The sequence below is a fragment of the Haliotis cracherodii genome, unplaced genomic scaffold (assembly GCF_022045235.1).
Source record: "Haliotis cracherodii isolate W230 unplaced genomic scaffold, xgHalCrac1.p SCAF_11, whole genome shotgun sequence".
NCBI classification, from domain to species: domain Eukaryota; kingdom Metazoa; phylum Mollusca; class Gastropoda; order Lepetellida; family Haliotidae; genus Haliotis; species Haliotis cracherodii.
The window spans coordinates 47,593,670-47,615,406 of record NW_027266266.1 but is presented as its reverse complement, the minus strand read 5'-3'; the positions used below and the strand labels follow the sequence as shown (position 1 = coordinate 47,615,406).

Genomic DNA, 21,737 nt, shown 5'->3' with positions numbered 1-21,737 from the left:
GAGTGTTCCATGGTATAATGTGCAAAACCAAACTGTTGTAGTCGGCAATGTGTCGATATTTGGGTGAATTATATATACTACAATGTCCAACATTTCAAAATTGTATGAGGCAATTATATCAAATATTAGGCCAGTTACTATAAAACATTATGATGGAGCATTGGGATAGCCCAGTGGTTGAAGCAGCCGCCCGTCTAAATGAAGATTCGGATTTCAGTTTTCATGTCTGCCAGATATATGGCTGGATTGTTGCTAAGGGTGGAGTAGATCAGTAGCTGCCCACTCACGTTGATAAGTTCTGCGCCTAACATAGAAGGAACTGCGAAATCTGGTGTAGCGGGCATAAATTTCCGAGTCCCGTGATTGGATTCGAACCACGGACCTTCTGCGCATCGGTCGGACGCCTTGTCCACATGACTAAAGAGGTTAACCCCGTCAGCAAGCTGACAAGGTAAGGATGTCATCTGTGGGATGACACCACGCCCTGCTCCATACTTTCCCGTCAACAGAAGGCACGTCCCGGACCGCATAGTAGGGTACTGAGACTTATTTTGCTCAAATTTAATGTGAACGCGCTCAGCTCCATGTTGGGCACCAATGTAGCGGCCATAAGATTTCCGAGTCCCGTGATGGGATTGGAACCACGGACCTTCTGAGCAGAGGTCGGACGCCTTGTCCACATGACCAAAGAGGTTAACCTGAAGCTGACAAGGTAAGGGTGTCATCTGTGGGATGTCATAGAAGCATCTCCACTAAGCAAATTGTTTCACTGTGACAAGTCACATAAATATTTAGTAAAGTATTCAGGGGTCTGTGACCTTTGGAAAATGAACAAACTTAAGGAACGTACAGTGATCAAGTAGTTGTAGAAAAAGGGCTCAAACCTAAAAATAAAGCGACAAACCCCTTTCCATATCCAGTAGAAATCTCTCCATAAAGCAGACTCGATTGTACAATTCCGACTATATCATGAGCATGTGGTTATGAATTACTATCAAATAGTAACGATACCAGGTGTTCTCGAAACTGTGAGCGTATACTGCCCCACCGGTGGCACCCGCCACCCAACACATGCAAAGGCAAGTCAACTGTTCCTTGGAACATGGGAACGTATGGTACATCATTTTTGTCACGGATGCTTCAAAGTTTGAAATGTCCTCCACATGTCTACCATAAACCTGAAAGCTTTACCGAGGCCTTGAATGTTGTAACCTTGATCAAGCAACTTCTGAGCAAGTGTCGTATGACGCTCTTTGAAATCTTGGTAGAAGAATTATACTTAAATTGTATCTCAAAAGTTACGAAATGTAAACACCAAAGGCTGGAGCTGCTGGAAAACACCCATGAAGATATGAGTACAACACCAGGGAAGGAAGCCCCTCTATATGCATTCGAAACGAGGTAGGAGTTTCCCGTCCTGAAAGGCCCGTCACGTCAGCAAACCCAGAAATGATCCCGAGAATCCACGATATGATGATGGCCGACTGGCGAATGAATGAGCGTCATACGGTTAGTTCAATAGCATTTTCCAGGAGAGAGTCGAATCCATTATCACAGATAATTTGTCAATGAAGAAATTATCAGCTCGTCGGATGTTATAGCTGATCTAAAAACACACCAGGCACAACGTGTCTCAAGATAATGTATCTCTGTTTGAAACTGATCCAGAAAGGTTCTTGCAACAATTTTGACAATCTATAAAACCTTGGTTCACCTCCTTCAGCATAAGTCCAACCAACAATCAGACCATTGGAAGCATGGAAATGACTGTCCCATCAGGGGGAAAAGTTATGACCCCCATTTTCTGGGATGCCGAGGGCGCCATCATGGTGGGCTATCTTCCAAACGATCAAACAATAAACGGAGCATATGATATTGCACCTGTGAGTCAATTACGGGAAATTAAGTCTAAGAGACATATGAAGCTGTAGAATAGGTGCGCTCCTCCATCATAACAATGCACCAGTGCACAAATCAATTACTGTTATGACCACAGCCCTTCAGCGCCTACCTATTCTCCTGGGATGGCGCCTTCACACTTTCATCTGTTCCTAAACATAAAGAACCAATATCGGCTCGAACAATGACGTCATATCAGCTGTGGAACACATTTTGGACAGCCAAGAGAAGCTGGGATAGAATCCTTCCAATATCGTTGGCAAAATGTTTCAATGTGGAATGGGATGTATGTTGAAAACTATATGTTAATGTCTTTTGGTCAAGTCTTTCGATGTGAGGCTCAGAAGCTATCAATCAACTCGTGTATCTATATGTTCTATATGTATCTGTCATTGCCAGAGACAATCATACATCGTCTACCTTCAGGCAAGGTCATGGTCACGGTCACGGTCACGTGCACTCCTGTATCCATAACAACCACCAGCAGATGACGGCAAACCAGGTGATCGCCAGCGTCATCGTCGACATGGAGAAAGATGGCGACGGCGCTGTGACACAGGCTGAAGTCATGGCTGAATTCGTCACCAAATACGACCATGACGGTAAAGGAGAGACAATTTAATGTTCGAAATGGGGGAGGGATGGGGGTGGCGGTTGGAGTAGGGGGTTGGGAGGAAGCTGGGTTTGTTTATTTTAAAATATTTATTCAATTTCGATAATGCTGATAAACAATATTACTTCCTCATATTTACGAAATAGGAATGTCCTGAAAAATTGCATTGTGAATGAATTAAATTATTCGACTTCCCCTTTCTCAGACATTGAAATGGTGTGCTTAGAAGCAGAGAAAAAGGTCTCTAACTAAATCCAAGTATCCCATGCTTGTCTTATGAGCTGACTAAATGGGAATAGACTGTGTGATTTGGCCGAGTGATGTCATCCGGATGTTTACTAGCGGGTACGTCTACATTTATGTAGACACTCTTTAATCTGGCGTCTTCACTGGGAACGGTCCTGTCCAGACCAATGAGGTGTCACTGTATGACCGATATAGAAGTCAGATCGACATGCTTTTGTTAGTTTTGTATATTCATGAACAGTCGTGTCGGTTATTCTTGTATCGTCCAGGCAGCGGTGATATATAACGTCCCATAGTACCAGAGGTACAGAAGCTCACCTATAGTGGATAAAAATGTAAGCGTTCGATATGTCCTAAACCTATGCCGCCCATCGTTCTGATACAACAAGGGTGGTGGGGTAGCCTAGTGGTTAAAGCGTTCGCTCGTCACGCCGAAGACCCAGGTTCGATTCCCGACATGGGTACAATGTGTGAAGCCCATTTCAGGTGTCTCCCGCCGTGATACTGCACGAATATTGCTAGAAGTGGCGTAAACCCATACTCACTCACCCACTCTGATACGATTATGTGTTCATTGACATATTTTATGAAGACTTCACAATGGCAATTCTACTTGCTCAAAGCCAAAGACAATGACGTTCACAGATCAGGTTGAGGGACGAACGAATGACTTCGTGAAGGTGAGCTATAGCCAGTGTATAAGTCCAACGTATGTCGATGGTGTTGATATGGTTACAGGTAACGGCGAGATTTCCGAGGATGAGTTTGTAAAGCAGTGGCATCAGCACTACCACGACGAACACGACTTCGCCAGCTACCTCTTCCACCACTTCGACATAAACGACGACTTGAAACTGACCGACGGTGACATCGCCGCTCTGGAGTTGTCCCTTGACATTGATGGTATGTGCTTAATAATCTGGATTTGGGTGGCAGTCTGACATTCCTTCTTAACATGAAATTAAGATATTTCGTCTTAAGACCATTGCAATTGGTCACAATTCCCCTCCTGAAATTTCTGGTGAACGTTCCCTCACTGACATATTGCGAGTCCCGTGATGATTAGGATATCATATATCTCTATACATCTTAGACATGGTTCCTGATAATGTCTTACAGGTGATGGTAACGTCTCAGTCTCAGAGTTCCAGGCCTATTTGACCAACGTAAGTCACGTGAACTATTATTTATTTTAGATTCAAAACGTACTCTTCATGTCAAGAAAGGGAAGCAGCGATGCTGCCTCATTATCCCGCCATAGTATCGATGTATTAATATGGAGGGAAATGTACAGATAGGAATTTATGATGACATTGTATAGATTTCTTCATTGAGGTTGGGGGATGTAATGATTGAATAACATATCGATTTTTTTTTATTGCTATGAAATATGTATATATAATAAGTGTTTCGATGTTTATGACGACAAAGTGGGCGACTGTCTGTGTCTCCCACCCTTTCTTGGAGATATACTAACTGTTTCACATTTCACATTTCAGCTCTACACAAACTGTGTTACTCATCATGGGCGGTAGAACCGCTATTTAATAAAAACACTTCCTATCACGCCGTGTTTCCTCTTCCTTTAGGTATAATTTGGGGGTAAGACATTTAGGCAGGAAGTAGGCATCCCCATGCGCACCAACCGTGTCCCCCTTCTTGCTGATGTGTTTCTTAATGCATTGGAATCGAGATGTCTGCTGAGATTGTCAAGGTCAAAACAAGGGCATTCAGCAAGAAGTTTAACTTAAGCGTCGGGCATATCATAGCATTAGAAATTGGCAAAAGTCCTGTAGTCCTTGCCAAACTGCCCAATAGTTACGGAATCATAACGACGAGAAGAAATTTCCCAGTTTTAAGGGTTTTGCTATATGTTATCATTATGAGGACTAGTGGACTAAAAGTGTTAGTTTCTACCGTTCTATCAATGGTCTGATATTGTTCAACAATGGTCAAATAGCCAAATCCCTTCCACTTTTTTACCCAAAAGTACAAAAGATTACTGAAACCGCCTCATCAGTTTCATATTTAGATCTAAAGTTTCAAAGTGACATGTATGAGAAGAGGAATGATTTCAACTTTCAACTATAGTCAATTTTACCTTTATTTTGAATAATATTCCAGCAGCTCCAACCTTAGATGTCTACGTTTCAATCAAGGTACAATCAAGTATGATCATTTATCGAAGATTTTAAAAAGTGGCACACGAATCTTGCTCAAAGTTGTTTCAACATTCAAGACCTCAGCAAAGCTTTCACAAAGGTTTATGGAAGCGGATATTGGGCCACATAGACATGTACAAATGGAGAAATGAGGGCCATATAGACATGTACAAATAGAGAAATGAAGGCCACATAGACATGTACAAATAGAGAAATGAGGGGCATATAGACATGTACAAATGGAGAAATGAGGGCCACATAGACATGTACAAATAGAGAAATGAGGGCCACATATACATGTACCAATAGAGAAATGAGGGCCATATAGACATGTACCAATAGAGAAATGAGGGCCACATATACATGTACAAATGGAGAAATGAGGGCCATATAGACATGTACAAATAGAGAAATGAGGGCCATATAGACATGTACAAATGGAGAAATGAGGGCCACATATACATGTACAAATAGAGAAATGAGGGCCACATATACATGTACAAATGGAGAAATGAGGGCCACATATACATGTACAAATGGAGAAATGAGGGCCACATATACATGTACAAATAGAGAAATGAGGGCCATATAGACATGTACAAATAGAGAAATGAGGGCCACATAGACATGTACAAATAGAGAAATGAGGGCCATATAGACATGTACAAATGGAGAAATGAGGGCCACATATACATGTACAAATAGAGAAATGAGGGCCACATATACATGTACAAATAGAGAAATGAGGGCCACATAGACATGCACAAATAGAGAAATGAGGGCCACATATACATGTACAAATAGAGAAATGAGGGCCACATATACATGTACAAATAGAGAAATGAGGGCCACATATACATGTACAAATAGAGAAATGAGGGCCACATATACATGTACAAATGGAGAAATGAGGGCCACATATACATGTACAAATAGAGAAATGAGGGTCATGTAGACATGTACAAATGGAGAAATAAGGGCCATATAGACATGTACAAATGGAGAAATGAGGGCCATATAGACATGTACAAATAGAGAAATGAGGGCCATATAGACATGTACAAATAGAGAAATGAGGGCCATATAGACATGTACAAATAGAGAAATGAGGGCCATATAGACATGTACAAATGGAGAAATGAGGGCCATATAGACATGTACAAATAGAGAAATGAGGGCCACATATACATGTACCAATAGAGAAATGAGGGCCACATATACATGTACAAATGGAGAAATGAGGGCCACATATACATGTACAAATAGAGAAATGAGGGTCATGTAGACATGTACAAATGGAGAAATAAGGGCCATATAGACATGTACAAATAGAGAAATGAGGGCCATATAGACATGTACAAATAGAGAAATGAGGGCCATATAGACATGTACAAATGGAGAAATGAGGGCCATATAGACATGTACAAATAGAGAAATGAGGGCCATATAGACATGTACAAATAGAGAAATGAGGGTCATATAGACATGTACAAATAGAGAAATGAGGGCCATATAGACATGTACAAATGGAGAAATGAGGGCCATATAGACATGTGCAAATAGAGAAATGAGGGCCATATAGACATGTACAAATAGAGAAATGAGGGCCACATAGACATGTACAAATAGAGAAATGAGGGCCACATATACATGTACAAATGGAGAAATGAGGGCCATATAGACATGTACCAATAGAGAAATGAGGGCCACATAGACATGTACCAATAGCAAATGGAGAAATGAGGGCCACATATACATGTACAAATGGAGAAATGAGGGCCATATAGACATGTACAAATAGAGAAATGAGGGCCACATAGACATGTACAAATAGAGAAATGAGGGCCACATAGACATGTACAAATGGAGAAATGAGGGCCACATAGACATGTACAAATAGAGAAATGAGGGCCATATAGACATGTACAAATAGAGAAATGAGGGCCACATATACATGTACAAATGGAGAAATGAGGGCCACATATACATGTACAAATGGAGAAATGAGGGCCATATAGACATGTACAAATAGAGAAATGAGGGCCATACAGACATGTACAAATAGAGAAATGAGGGCCATATAGACATGTACCAATAGAGAAATGAGGGCCACATAGACATGTACAAATAGAGAAATGAGGGTCATGTAGACATGTACAAATAGAGAAATGAGAGCCACATAGACATGTACAAATGGAGAAATGAGGGCCATATAGACATGTACAAATAGAGAAATGAGGGCCACATATACATGTACAAATAGAGAAATGAGGGCCATATAGACATGTACAAATAGAGAAATGAGGGCCATATAGACATGTACAAATAGAGAAATGAGGGCCATATAGACATGTACAAATAGAGAAATGAGGGCCATATAGACATGTACAAATAGAGAAATGAGGGCCATATAGACATGTACAAATAGAGAAATGAGGGTCATATAGACATGTACAAATAGAGAAATGAGGGCCACATAGACAAGTACAAATAGAGAAATGAGGGCCACATATACATGTACAAATGGAGAAATGAGGGCCACATAGACATGTACAAATAGAGAAATGAGGGCCACATAGACATGTACAAATAGAGAAATGAGGGCCATATAGACATGTACAAATAGAGAAATGAAGGCCACATAAACATGTACAAATAGAGAAATGAGGGCCATATAGACATGTACAAATAGAGAAATGAGGGCCACATAGACATGTACAAATGGAGAATTGAGGGCCACATAGACATGTACAAATAGAGAATTGAGGGCCACATAGACATGTACAAATGGAGAAATGAGGGCCATATAGACATGTACAAATAGAGAAATGAGGGCCACATATACATGTACAAATGGAGAAATGAGGGCCATATAGACATGTACCAATAGAGAAATGAGGGCCACATAGACATGTACCAATAGAGAAATGAGGGCCACATAGACATGTACAAATAGAGAAATGAGGGCCACATAGACATGTACAAATAGAGAAATGAGGGCCATATAGACATGTACAAATAGAGAAATGAGGGTCATATAGACATGTACAAATAGAGAAATGAGGGCCACATAGACATGTACAAATAGAGAAATGAGGGCCATATAGACATGTACAAATAGAGAAATGAGGGCCACATAGACATGTACCAATAGAGAAATGAGGGTCATGTAGACATGTGCAAAACAGAGAAATGTGTTTGTTGTTTAAAACCGCATCCTAGAAAAAGTGTGACTGACTGCTAGTACTTATCCGGACTAATGCCGAACTGAAATATCATGCCGCAGTTTAACATGAATACCCCACTTAGACACAGTATACTGACTCCAACCGACAAGTCTTTGTTTTATCCCTCCAATGTTTGGGTAACAACAAGTACCATCTTTTATCGACCGAACCCGGACCTTCCGCTCTCCAGACCATACACACTCTACCACTGGACCACGGAGGCGGTCTTATATTTATGTAGAGAAATGTGGGTCGTATTAACATGTATATGTAAATCTGTGTTTTTAGAAAATACCAGTACAGGTCGCAGTTCGACTGTCATGTAATTTCATTTTGTGCAGAAATTATTTATATAGAAAATTCTTATTCCGATGTTAAGAAATTCATTATGTTTCTTAAGTCATGCCTTGCAGTTTATCAGCTTGAAATGGCTCAATTAAATCTAAACCGTTAAAAATGTCTATGCATGGGAAACAACATTTGTCAGGCAATATATGTAATATTTTGTTTAGAAGGATTACCGCCGTCAGCCGTGTGGTCCTCTGTGAACAAGGTAATGCACACAGTAACACTATCATTGCTCAGCTCGCCATGCTCTTGTGTATAGATTCGTAAGTTGTGATCAAAAGTATATTGAGAGAAATACAATATTTAGCTCACCTAGTATAAAAAACCTGAAACTGTTTCACAAAGATAACTTATCGTTATGACTCACGTGGTTCATGTTCTCCGTTATACTGAGTAAGGTTGACGACACTTTTGGTAGTATTCCTGAAATATCACGGCGCCGGACACCAGAAATGGGCTTCAGGCGTTGTATCCATGTGGGGAATCGAACCCGGTTTTTCGGCGTGATGAGCTAACGCTTTACTCTCAAGGCTATCACACCGCCAATACTCATAAACAGGATTATGCGTGCGTGCGGGCGGGCGTGGGTGTTTGCGTGCGTGTGTGCGTGTGCATGTGTGTGCGTTTGTGTGAGTGAGTGAGTGAGTGTGTGTGTGTGTGTGTGTGTTGCGCGTTATCAGTCGGCAGGGGCATTGTTGACTTCACTTCGATTCCGTTGGCATTTCCTAAACGGGTAAACTGATTGAGCCATAACTGGTACAACTGTTGTAGGATAACATATTAGAACTGAACCTGTTGTGTTCAAGGCATCTTCCAAAAATGAAAACAAATATGGCTGCCGTCTTTGCAATATGCATATTGTGAGATAATCACACCGGGAGTTATTTGGTATATCCTGTGCGAATGAGTGAGTGAGTGAGTAAATGCAGCAATCTGTTATGTCCGAGCTAGAAGGCGGACCAGGCAAACCAGTGACTGACAGCACACGCAATGATCCACACAATCGGGGCACGAATACACACAATCTGTCGAGTCAGCGATATTGATTTCCGATTGGGTTCTTGTGACAAATATGACAAACTAGCGATCTATTCCGACAAGATGCCCCAAGGGCCTATTCTGTGCCGAATATCGTCAACCGTGCTTCTCTTTTTTGTATACATAGTAATTATGATAGGAATTATGCAGAATTAGACTTCCCTACTTCCCTACAGCTGACGTTTTTCTGCTCACGCATCACGGATCACAGCTAACGGGTGACGGGTTTTTTTTCTGTTGGCGCATCACGTATTTCAGCTTACGATATGACGTTTTCCTCCTGACGCATCACGTATCACAGCTGACGTTTGTTTGCTGTTGATGCATTACTGCTGACGTTAGGACGTTTTTTTCCGTTTATGCAACACATATTACAGCTGACATTATGATGTTTTATCTGTTGACGCATCACGTATCACTGCTGACATAATGACGTTTCATCTGTTGACGCATCACGTATCACTGCTGACATAATGACGTTTCATCTGTTGACGCATCACGTATCACTGCTGACATTAGGACGTTTTATATGTTGACGCATCACGTATCACAGCTGACATTAGGACGTTTTATATGTTGACGCATCACGTATCACAGCTGACATTAGGACGTTTTATATGTTGACGCATCACGTATCACTGCTGACATTAGGACGTTTTATATGTTGACGCATCACGTATCACAGCTGACATTAGGACGTTTTATATGTTGACGCATCACGTATCACAGCTGACATTAGGACGTTTTATATGTTGACGCATCACGTATCACAGCTGACATTAGGACGTTTTATATGTTGACGCATCACGTATCACAGCTGACATTAGGACGTTTTATATGTTTACGCAGCACGTATCACAGCTGACATTAGGACGTTTTATATGTTGACGCAGCACGTATCACAGCTGGCATTAGGACGTTTTATATGTTGACGCAGCACGTATCACAGCTGGCATTTGGACGTTTTATCTGTTAAAAGAACCATAGAGTGACACGAGTAACTGACGCATCACGTATCACAGCTGGCATTAGGACGTTTTATATGTTGACGCAGCACGTATCACAGCTGGCATTTGGACGTTTTGTATGTTGACGCATCACGTATCACAGCTGCCATTAGGACGTTTTATATGTTGACGCAGCACGTATCACAGCTGGCATTAGGACGTTTTATATGTTGACGCATCACGTATCACAGCTGACATTAGGACGTTTTATATGTTGACGCATCACGTATCACAGCTGGCATTTGGACGTTTGTTTTATCTGTTAAAAGAACCATAGAGTGACACGAGTAACTGACAATGAAGTAGCAATGACATATGGTCTTCACTTTTTCACTGAATGCATGACATAATATTGTGAGCAATTTTCTCCAACTGATATATCTTCATCATCTCCAGAACAATGCCTGATCTCCGCCTTGTCTTTCTACTTCTCGGATCTGCAGCAGTGCATGGGTGAGTCAATCATGAACACGTGTATATGAATCATTGTTAACTGGGGATGACACCAGGTGTTCGCAAAAATGGGGACGGTATCTCGTATCCCTCAACCGGGGGCATCCGTCATAAACACATGCAAAGGCAAGCACTGTAAGATTGAGTGGTAGGTGGTTGAGTCGCGGATCTGTAGCACTGTGTGGTTGAGTGACACGTGATGAAGACTCGGATCTGTAGCACCGTATGGTTGTGTGACACGTGATATAGACTCGGATCTGTAGTACTGTGTGGTTGAGTGACACGTGATGGAGTCTCGGATCTGCAGCACAGTATGGTTGAGATGAGAGACACGTGATGGAGACTGGGATCTGTAGCACTGTATGGTTGTGTGACACGTGATATAGACTCGGATCTGTAGCACTGTGTGGTTAAGTGACACGTGATGAAGACTCGGATCTGTAGCACAGTATGGTTGTGTGACACGTGATATAGACTCGGATCTGTAGTACTGTGTGGTTGTGTGACACGTGATATAGACTCGGATCTGTAGCACTGTGTGGTTAAGTGAAACGTCATGAAGACTCGGATCTGTAGCACTGTGTGGTTAAGTGACACGTGATGAAGACTCGGATCTGTAGCACAGTATGGTTGTGTAACACGTGATATAGACTCGGATCTGTAGTACTGTGTGGTTGTGTGACACGTGATATAGACTCGGATCTGTAGTACTGTGTGGTTGTGTGACACGTGATATAGACTTGGATCTGTAGCACAGTATGGTTGTGTGACACGTGATATAGACTGGGATCTGTAGCACTGTGTGTTTGAGTGACACGTGATGGAGACTCGGATCTCTTGCACTGTGTGGTTAAGTGACACGTGATGAAGACTCGGATCTGTAGCACAGTATGGTTGTGTGACACGTGATATAGACTCAGATCTGTAGTACTGTGTGGTTGTGTGACACGTGATATAGACTCGGATCTGTAGTACTGTGTGGTTGTGTGACACGTGATATAGACTTGGATCTGTAGCACAGTATGGTTGTGTTACACGTGATATAGACTGGGATCTGTAGCACTGTTTGTTTGAGTGACACGTGATGGAGACTCGGATCTCTTGCACTGTGTGGTTGAGTGACACGTGGTGGAGACTCGGATCTGTAGCACAGTATGGTTGTGTGACACGTGATGGAGACTCGGATCTGTCACACTGTGTGGTTGAGTGACACATGGTGGTGTTTCGGAAATTGGATGATGTTGAGTCAGTTTCACAAAAGACATTTCTCTCTGATTAAGTCTTCAATATTCCGTCATTATAAATCTGTGTCTTTTGTCTAAAAGGTTTATATGATTCTTCGCCAGCCTTGCTCACAATCTCCGCCAGCAGGGTTGTATCCAAACCAGCCTTAATTTCTCCCCTTACCTCGCCGTCCGCAACATCATCAATGACATGGACAAAAATGGCGACGGCACATTGGAGCAGAGTGAAGTCGTTTCCGAGTTCGTCACAAGATACGACAGTGACAGTACGCATTGTTTATCATCTGAACACATATAACATACTGCAATCTTCCCAACACCCGTAAAGATGCTACACACTGATGCCCATCTGCACGTGTGAACGTAAACGTAACATCTTCCATGTGACAGCTGTGTCGTTCATTGATGTGTTTGTTAATGGGAACGTAAATCTGCTAGTTGGTAGTTGTGTTAATCTTTCCTGTGCAAACATCTGTGTAGTTTACATTTAAGAATTTAAACCTAAAGCTTTCGTGTTGATGGTTGAGTGGCTATTTTGTGCATTGCAAATGTAAGCCTAAAATCTTCGGGTTAGTGGTTGCATAGTTCTGGGGTGTGATTTACTAATGTAGACGTAAAATCTTCGGGTTGACGGTTGCGTAGTTCGTTGATGTGAATTCAAGAAGTAAACGTAAAATCTTTGAGTTGATAGTCATGTAGTTCTTTGATTTTAATTTGAGAATGTAAATATTTTCGAGTTGATGATTGTGTTTTTCTCCTACGTGAAGTTAGGTATGCAAACATAAAATCTTCGGGTTGACGGCTGTGTAGTTCTGTGATGTGAACTTAAGAATGCAAACGTAAAATCTTCGGGTTGACGGTGGTGTAGTTCTGTGATGTGAACTTAAGAATGCAAACGTAAAATCTTCGGGTTGACGGTTGTGTAGAATGTTAGTGTGCAAACACGTTTGTTGATATGTAACGTGCATTGTGCATATTAGGATGGCAACGTAAACTCTTCGAGTTGATGGTCGTGTAGTTTCCTGTTGTGCACTTCACAATGTCAACGTAAAATCTATGAGTTGATGGTTGTGTTGTTTCCTGTTGTGCACTTCACAATGTCAACGTAAAGTCTTCGAGTTGATGGTTGTGTAGTTCTTTGTTGTGCATTTTAGAATGGCAATGTAATCTCTTTGAGTTGATGGTTGTGTTGTTCTTTGTTGTGCATTTTAGAATGGCAATGTAATCTCTTTGAGTTGATGGTTGTGTAGTTCTTTGTTGTGCATTTTAGAATGGCAATGTAATCTCTTTGAGTTGATGGTTGTGTTGTTCTTTGTTGTGCATTTTAGAATGGCAATGTAATCTCTTTGAGTTGATGGTTGTGTTGTTCTTTGTTGTGCATTTTAGAATGGCAATGTAATCTCTTTGAGTTGATGGTTGTGTAGTTCTTTGTTGTGCATTTTAGAATGGCAATGTAATCTCTTTGAGTTGATGGTTGTGTAGTTCTTTGTTGTGCATTTTAGAATGGCAATGTAATCTCTTTGAGTTGATGGTTGTGTTGTTCTTTGTTGTGCATTTTAGAATGGCAATGTAATCTCTTTGAGTTGATGGTTGTGTAGTTCTTCGTTGTGCATTTTAGAATGGCAATGTAATCTCTTTGAGTTGATGGTTGTGATGTTCTTTGTTGTGCATTTTAGAATGGCATTGTAATCTCTTTGAGTTGATGGTTGTGTAGTTCTTTGTTGTGCATTTTAGAATGGCAATGTAATCTCTTTGAGTTTATGGTTGTGTTGTTCTTTGTTGTGCATTTTAGAATGGCAATGTAATCTCTTTGAGTTGATGGTTGTGTAGTTCTTTGTTGTGCATTTTAGAATGGCAATGTAATCTCTTTGAGTTGATGGTTGTGTAGTTCTTTGTTGTGCATTTTAGAATGGCAATGTAATCTCTTTGAGTTGATGGTTGTGTAGTTCTTTGTTGTGCTTGTTAGAGTGTCAATGTAACATCCCGGAGGTGATTGTTGTGTAAGCATGTGGTGTGTGAATGTATAGCACGTGCTGGCGGATCGGGGATGCAGGGGAAATGCATTATTCATTTTGTCTTTTAAAATTTTAATATTTATAGGCAGCCGTCATACGTGCGGAGTTGAACAACTATCAAACAAATATAATTTCAGTGTCCCCACCTTCTTCTGAGATAAGACCAATGGGGTCATCTTGGAATAACAATTTGATCCAGAACGTACTGAAATATATTTTTTTATTTATTGTTTAATGGATGCCCGGAGCAAATGCAATGTGGCACCATGTACAATGTACGTACTGTTGGCTCCTCGCCACTGAGAAGATAATTGTATGATTCAGATCAGTGACGAAAAACAGACAAATAAAACGTTTGGGTGGTTAGATACGTCTTGAAACACACTGGTTGTGATATAAACGGTATCTAACGGGTACTAGTGCAGCAATCTCTATAATGATGACACAAATTCACAGACAACAGTGAGATCTCGGAGGCGGAATTTGTGATTCAGTGGATCTTGCGGTACCATGACGGGCGCGACTTCGCCATCTATCTCTTCCACCACTTCGACAAGAACGATGACCTGAAACTAACATCTGCCGACTTCCTCGGTCTTCAAGCAGAGATTGACAGCAACGGTGAGAGTTGTGGCCACTTCATCCACTGTTAGAAACTATTGCAGCCAAAGATCCTCACCACAGATACGACCCGTGAATATCCGGGTTAGAATAGGTCTTCAGCAACCCATGCTTGCCGTAAGAGGCGACCAACGGGATCGGGTGGTCAGGCTCGCTGACTTGGTTGATACATGTCATCGTATCACCAATGCGTTGATAGATGCTCATGATGTCAATTACTGGATTGTCAGGTCAACACTCGATTATTTACAGATCGCCGTCATATAGCTGGAATATTGCTGAGTGCGGCGTTAAACAACAAACAAACAAAATCACCACCAGGTTGAATCGCACTGACCCCGTGGGGATTCCGGGTTACAACTGAATATCAGCCACCGATGCCGACGTATTGGATCGGGTTGTCAGGTTCCGTGGCTTGGTTGACTGCGTGTCAGCATACCCTGACGGCGAGGTTCGTAGCTCACAATATCGATCACTGGATTGTCTGCCTAAACTGGACTAATTACAGGCCGTCATATAGCTGGAGTATTGCCGAGTGCGACGTTAAACAAGCAAACAAACGTGAATCGTACTTGGTTTCTTGTCTACGTCTGTAAGTATAGCCACCACTATCAAGTGGAATATGACGTGTTCGGATGTGCAGGCAAAAGTGAAGCTTGTGATAACCGACATGATTCTTTTAGCAATGAAAGGTAAGTCGGATTATATGCTGAGCGATGAAATAGTAACTTAACATCCATATTAATCTTTTTACGCCGATAAGAAAATATATCTAGCTTTTCACCCAGTGTTTAACGTGGGAGGAAAAACCCGAAGTGATGAAGGTCTCAGACTTTACAACTTGAAACCCACGAGCACGAGCTTTTAATAAAGCCGTGATATGGCTGGACTACTGTTGAGTGCGCCATCGACAAACACTCCCTCACCCACTCGATCACCCGATCTCACCCCAAGTTCAAAGTACACCCTTATGTTTCAGGTGACGGTAAATTGTCTAACGCCGAGTTCCAAACATTTATGCTCGACGTGAGTAACAACATGCTCTCAGTACAAAATAACGTCATAAGGACGTCAATGACGTCATAGATTAGTCACAAATAGTTTATGAACATCGCTCACAATATCGATCACTGGTTTGTCTGGTTCAGAGCAAATTACTTTTGATGACATATTCGGCTTCATCAACAACAGAAATATCTTCTTAAATGATGTTATCATGTGGACTGGTTTGTGGCAATCTCATTAAAATCAGATCTTAGTTCTCGCTACCGCTAAACAAAGATCTGAGGACATCCCATTACGGGTCACGTCAGAACGACCTTTCGCGAATTTTGACCGACCAATGAAATGACTGACAAGAAATCGACATTAGCCAATCAGAAGGCAGATTCCTCGAGCTTTACGACACTAGTTTCAAACTGGCGACTACGCTTCGAAACATATTTTGACGTATTCTCGATTACAAAAAATTAAAACTGATGAGAAGAACATTCTGGAAACTTATAGATTGTATGTGTATAATCATAAAACCCGTAACTGTCGTTCGGAATACCCTGTGTTAAATATTTCGTGGTTGCATGATTAGAAAACACATTCCGACTGTCACTTTCATGATCTGGTAAGCGAGGCTCTGATTGGTTGGATGAAAGGTCATTCTGACGTGACCCTTAATGGGATGTCCTCAGATCTTTGTTTAGCGATAGCGAGAACTAAGATCTGATTTTAATGAGATTGGGTTTGTAGGGCTTTCTGTATAGACAGACTCCCGCATTTCTTCATATACTTTACCATAAATAAACACACATACAATTAAAAATATTTAATTAACCTAGAATTTATCTTCATATATGTGTTCCTGGTTTCAGATCTACAAGAATTGTGTTCCTGGAAGTTAGAAAAGACAATAAAATTATTTTTAAACAACGCCGTGTCTAGATAACATTACCAACGAAGCGATGTATATTACAGTATAAATCGCATAGATTATAACACAATTTCGACTCATGTTGAAAGAAACATACATTCATTCATTAACTAACTAAATCTAACTAACCTGGTTTTTTTGTAATATCGGGTGACAATACACGCGTTTGGGAATCTGTTTTGTTTGTTTGTTTGTTTATTTGCTTGTTTGTTTTGGGGGGTTTTGTTGTTTAACGCCGCAATCAGCAATATTTCAGCTATATGACGGCGGTCTGTTCAAAATTATGTCTGGACCAGACATCCCAGTGATTGACATCATGAGCATCGGTCTACGCAATTGGGATACGATGACATGCATCAACCAAGTCAGCGAGCCAGACCACCCGATCCCGATATTGTGGCGCCGTTTCGTGACAGATATAGGATCACTTTGTGATAAAAGCATGAAACTTGGCACAGTTGTAGGTAATGACATTCCAAACATTTCCAGATATGGGGCCACCCAAACAAATCCAATATGACTGTCAAAGCCAATAAGGCCGAAATGGCGGAATGAAGCTCTTTGTGAACATGACCCACAACCTAAATATACTCTCCGACAATAGAAACGCGAAAACCATATATGGAGGTTAATATATGAAGATTTACGTTTATTCAAGAGATATTAGATTGGTTTGATGCACAAACGAACATACTGGTATGTTATGTGAACCGACGGGCATGAAAGCATCAAATGTGACGTCATAGATCCATGACTCGTCACATCATTTGTCTTGTGCCTGATAAGGGCGTCAAGTTTGGAAATCGTGTGCAACCTTATAATTTATCCTGATAAGAATAAAGACACTCTGTGGTTCCGCTTGATAGATTTTTAGTTGTGTCATTAATTGATACACACTGGAAATATCTCCTCTTACCGTACTTACTTCTCTATATATTCCTAGGGTTTCTTTTGGTGGTGAGTCGATATATATAAAGAAAAATGAATATTTTGGAATGTATTTACCAACCATGACATGTGTAATGTAAATATTTTATCATAATTGATAATCTATCTTGATTTAGGTTAACTGAAATGTGAACAAAATATAAAAATATGCATTTCCTACTTCATGAAGGCTAATTAACTATATCAATATTGTGTACTCATATGGTGAATACTACGACAACAACATGATATTTAAAAAAATAAATTTGTATTTTTTTTAAATATACCATAAATGGCTAATAATTTTGGTTGGTTAGGGACAATTAAATGTGACCACAGTTGCCACCACATGTGCAAAGTATTGTACCAATTACATGTGCCATAACAGTCACACCTAGCTCTGCAACCCCTCTCACACTTACAACTATATTCAGAAGCTCTTGGCATGACTTAGAAGCTTGTGGTAGTGTAGCCCACAAAGACTCATAGCCGTGTGCTACTGATCTCCACTCAGTAGGTGTAAATAGGTCTGTTTCGGCCTCCAGACTTCGGCTCCAACAGTGGCCAGCATGAAATGCAGCTTTTTTTACACGTTGGTCCATAGCAGCTGATGTGGGAGGGATGGAATCAATTGCTCTACCTTTCTTACTAAGTAAGTCTTTGCGTGCCTCATCGACTTTTATACTGACCCAATCATTCATTAATACCACACACAAAACGCTGAATGACTGACATCATGTTCTTCCCATCCTGTTTGGTTGGTACATCACCAAAGCCTTGGTTGCTTCGTCATACACATTCGATGGTTCCTGAGCTGTTTTTATGTTAGCCTTTTCCCACAAAGAAAGATGTCTGCCCACAGCCAGTAAAGCTGGAAGTGACAGGGTTTCTCTGGTCCGTGGAATCCGACAAGGACATGTGAATTGTGTGCCAGTTCAAAAAGCGTGAGACACATCTATTCTGTCAAACAATGCAATGGACAGGACAGTGACATCAGTATCTACTGCAGGAATCAAAATCCTATCATGACCCATACCTGGCAGCAGGAGACATGTGCAAAAAAGAGTCTTGTGTCAGCTTCTTCATCTGAACATGGATTCAGATCATTGACAAGGCCCTTGGCTAACCATGGCCACTGATTTTGAATCTTCCCAACCATCCCGCAATGGAAGAGGAATTCAAGAAAGGTAATCGTGTTGTGAAAACAACCAACTTTGGAGAGGAACATCTCCTCACAAAACAATATCGATATAAAGCTAAAGTCACAGCAGAATCACAACAGTCATTTTACTGAAAAATGCAAATGAAAACGACAAAATACATTTTTATAATCCTAAGAAAATTCTACTGTGAACAGAATCAATTGTACAATTCATACTATGGCATGAACATATGTTTATGAGCTATTATCAAATGGTGATGATACCAGGTGTTCGGGAAATACTAATACTAATATCATATTTCCCTAACAAATCTTTAACAACAAAATGTATTTTAAGTTTGAGTTGCGAGATGCAATTCTCGGGTGATTCAACACTAAAATCCTCCTAAACCCACGTTTAATGGACACTAGAATATGGAGGAGCCTTGGTTTTTCAGTGGAGTGATTCCTTTTCTGCAGGTGTACGCATTAGACGTTCAAAATTAATATAGCGTTATATTTTCAACAAAGTCAGTAATGCACTATCGTGTCACTTGATTGTCTGGTCGAGACTCGATTGTTTCCAGGTCGCCGTCCTATATGACAGAACTACTGCCGTGCGGCGTCAACAACAAACACACACTCACTTTTAATTCAAATTGTTTGCGTGGCGAGAGCGACCGGTAGGTGCTTACCCTTTTTTGCGAACACCTGGTGTCATCACTGATTTTCAGTGATCCATTCATATGATTTTCACCGCTAGTTTGCCTTTTACGCTGAATGGAAACTGTTTCGATAATCGAGGCCGATTTTTCTCTGGCGTTGACGTTTTCTACATTTCTACATTTATCTCAATATTTGACAGATGTGAGGTGAAATGGGGTTTAACGTCGCGTCCAAGATTATTGCACTTATATAGCATGAACGTGTGTGTGGCTGCTTGTATTTAAGTACTCACGGGAATGAAAAAAAAAATGTTTTTTCGATCTCAGAGTTTAAATAAATGCAGTTAATATACAAAATATATAAATATTCAAACAACTCAATTAGTACTAATTGGGCATTGCACAAATACAGCGTATCAAATGTTTTTATTTCTTTTTACAGGTAAAAGTGTGTAAAAATATGAACAAAACAGACTATTGTGAAACTGAGCATAACCAGGTGTTAGATCAAGGTGAATGTCCATGACCTATGACACCTTGACGACAGGTGAAAACAGGTGCTTGAAATCCACGTGCATGTGATTTGTCAGTGGTTAGTGATTTGTGAGTGGCATTGTGGGATAGTGAATCATCGTCAAAATATCAGAACGTAAACGTAACATATTCCCTTCTCAAACAACAACTTACATGTCATCATTATTATGTAGGTAAACATAGCTGTTATTTTTGTTGTTGTTTTGATACCTTTTTTCCAGGCTAATTTGCATAATGCCTATAGCCTGTTTCTGCCATGTCAATTTAGACTTAGGTTTATTTTTGAATGTTGAAAGTGCCTACAAATTACCTCCTGTAAAGTACATTTTGTATTGAGCACTGAGATAAAACTAGCAAATCCAGACTAGTACTTTTCCAGTTGTTTTGTTATTTCGTATTTACATCTACGTAATGCTTTGTGTCGATTATTAAATCCAGCAAAACAGGGGGTTTTTCATTTCCACCATCCAACAACAAGCACCATCCTTTAACGTCTTTTGGTATGACGGGGGATCGAACCCCGGACTTTCCGCTCTCCGGGCGGACGCACTGCCACTAGGTCACGTAGGCGGTCCATTATTTGATTGAGACATTTTTGTCTTGCAAATAGTATATCTTGGTTCAGAAACACCCTTCAAACACTGTGGCCTCTTACACATAATCAAAAGTGTGCTAGCTCTTAGAGAAAATATTTAAATTAGGTCAGCAATCTGACGCCTAACAGCATGTGTGCTGTAAGATAATTCATGTCACTTAAATTTAGGTGAGGAGCACTGGAACAGAATGTTTTTTCGGTCATTTCTTAAAGACATACAATGTTTATTGAAATACAAGTTTTTGCCCAACACATAATCGTCAGAACATTTCTAACATCTCCATCGCTCAGAAAGTTTTTTTCAAACTAGAGGCACAATGTTTCCGAATATTATCTCCAAAGAAATTATTATAAATCGACAGCACTCAACCTCTGATGATGATACTAAGATACTGAGTCAGAATCTAACAAACCAATGCCCTCACACTTGACACGCACATCACACCACCCCCTCCCCGCGCATCCAAAGTGTATGGTACTGACAAATGAAGAAGTATTACCAGGATTCGATCATTGACTGGGCTCCGTCAACCTAAACGAAGGGCAGGCGTTGGTCGATTTCTGGTAGGCTGCGATTGGACGAAACTACGCTACGCATCCAAACTATAGCCGCATATGGAGAAGAGTTATACCACAAAAGCGCTACGTTTGTTGCGCGAACAAAGAGTGAAGCCAGTTTAGATCATAGGTTTCTGGCGCGGCTAAGGGACGCAACTCTGCGCATCGCGGCGATTGGTCCACCCACGTCCTTCTTCTCACAAAGAAGCAGAATTCTATATCATTGCGACCCTTAGGGTAACACATCTAATGCCAGCTGAAGTTTTTGAATCTTGCTTTGTCAAAAGACCTCGTGGTGGTGCTTAGCAAATATATACACATTACCGCTAAAACAAATTTCGTGGTGATGTTTAGCTAATATCTCAAAATTACCACTGAAACGGCCCTCTTGGTGATTCTCTAGCGAATATATGAACATTATGTCTGTAACAGACCTGGACCTCGTGCTGATGCTTAAAGAGTGAGTGAGTGAGTGAGTTGGGTTTAACGCCGCTTTTAACAGTATTCCAGTTATATCACG

General features: G+C 40.8%; 2 protein-coding genes across 2 annotated transcripts; both read left to right on the top strand.

Moving 5' to 3' along the window:
- The first annotated feature begins 413 nt into the window (after positions 1–413).
- Positions 414–4,293, top strand: LOC139455145 (calmodulin-beta-like). Its single transcript, XM_071236699.1, has 5 exons — positions 414–451; positions 2,299–2,501; positions 3,497–3,661; positions 3,878–3,924; positions 4,258–4,293. Exons 1-5 carry the CDS (start codon positions 414–416, stop codon positions 4,291–4,293), a joined length of 489 nt encoding a protein of 162 aa, XP_071092800.1.
- A 4,085-nt stretch (positions 4,294–8,378) lies between these two features.
- Positions 8,379–16,964, top strand: LOC139455902 (calmodulin-like). Its single transcript, XM_071237451.1, has 7 exons — positions 8,379–8,394; positions 8,660–8,700; positions 10,937–10,993; positions 12,340–12,503; positions 14,709–14,873; positions 15,853–15,899; positions 16,739–16,964. Exons 3-7 carry the CDS (start codon positions 10,941–10,943, stop codon positions 16,766–16,768), a joined length of 459 nt encoding a protein of 152 aa, XP_071093552.1. The 5' UTR covers positions 8,379–8,394; positions 8,660–8,700; positions 10,937–10,940; the 3' UTR covers positions 16,769–16,964.
- The last annotated feature ends 4,773 nt before the right edge of the window (positions 16,965–21,737 follow it).

Excerpts from the sequence above, each read along its gene's own strand:
- LOC139455145 (XM_071236699.1), top strand. The coding sequence starts at position 414 with ATGACTAAAGAGGTTAACCCCGTCAGCAAGCTGACAAG. Across the intron at positions 452-2,298 it reads CCCGTCAGCAAGCTGACAAG|AGACAATCATACATCGTCTA; the intron begins GTAAGGATGTCA and ends TGTCATTGCCAG. Across the intron at positions 3,925-4,257 it reads TCCAGGCCTATTTGACCAAC|CTCTACACAAACTGTGTTAC; the intron begins GTAAGTCACGTG and ends TTCACATTTCAG.
- LOC139455902 (XM_071237451.1), top strand. The coding sequence starts at position 10,941 with ATGCCTGATCTCCGCCTTGTCTTTCTACTTCTCGGATCTGCAGCAGTG. Across the intron at positions 10,994-12,339 it reads GGATCTGCAGCAGTGCATGG|CCTTGCTCACAATCTCCGCC; the intron begins GTGAGTCAATCA and ends ATTCTTCGCCAG. Across the intron at positions 14,874-15,852 it reads AGCAGAGATTGACAGCAACG|GTGACGGTAAATTGTCTAAC; the intron begins GTGAGAGTTGTG and ends CTTATGTTTCAG.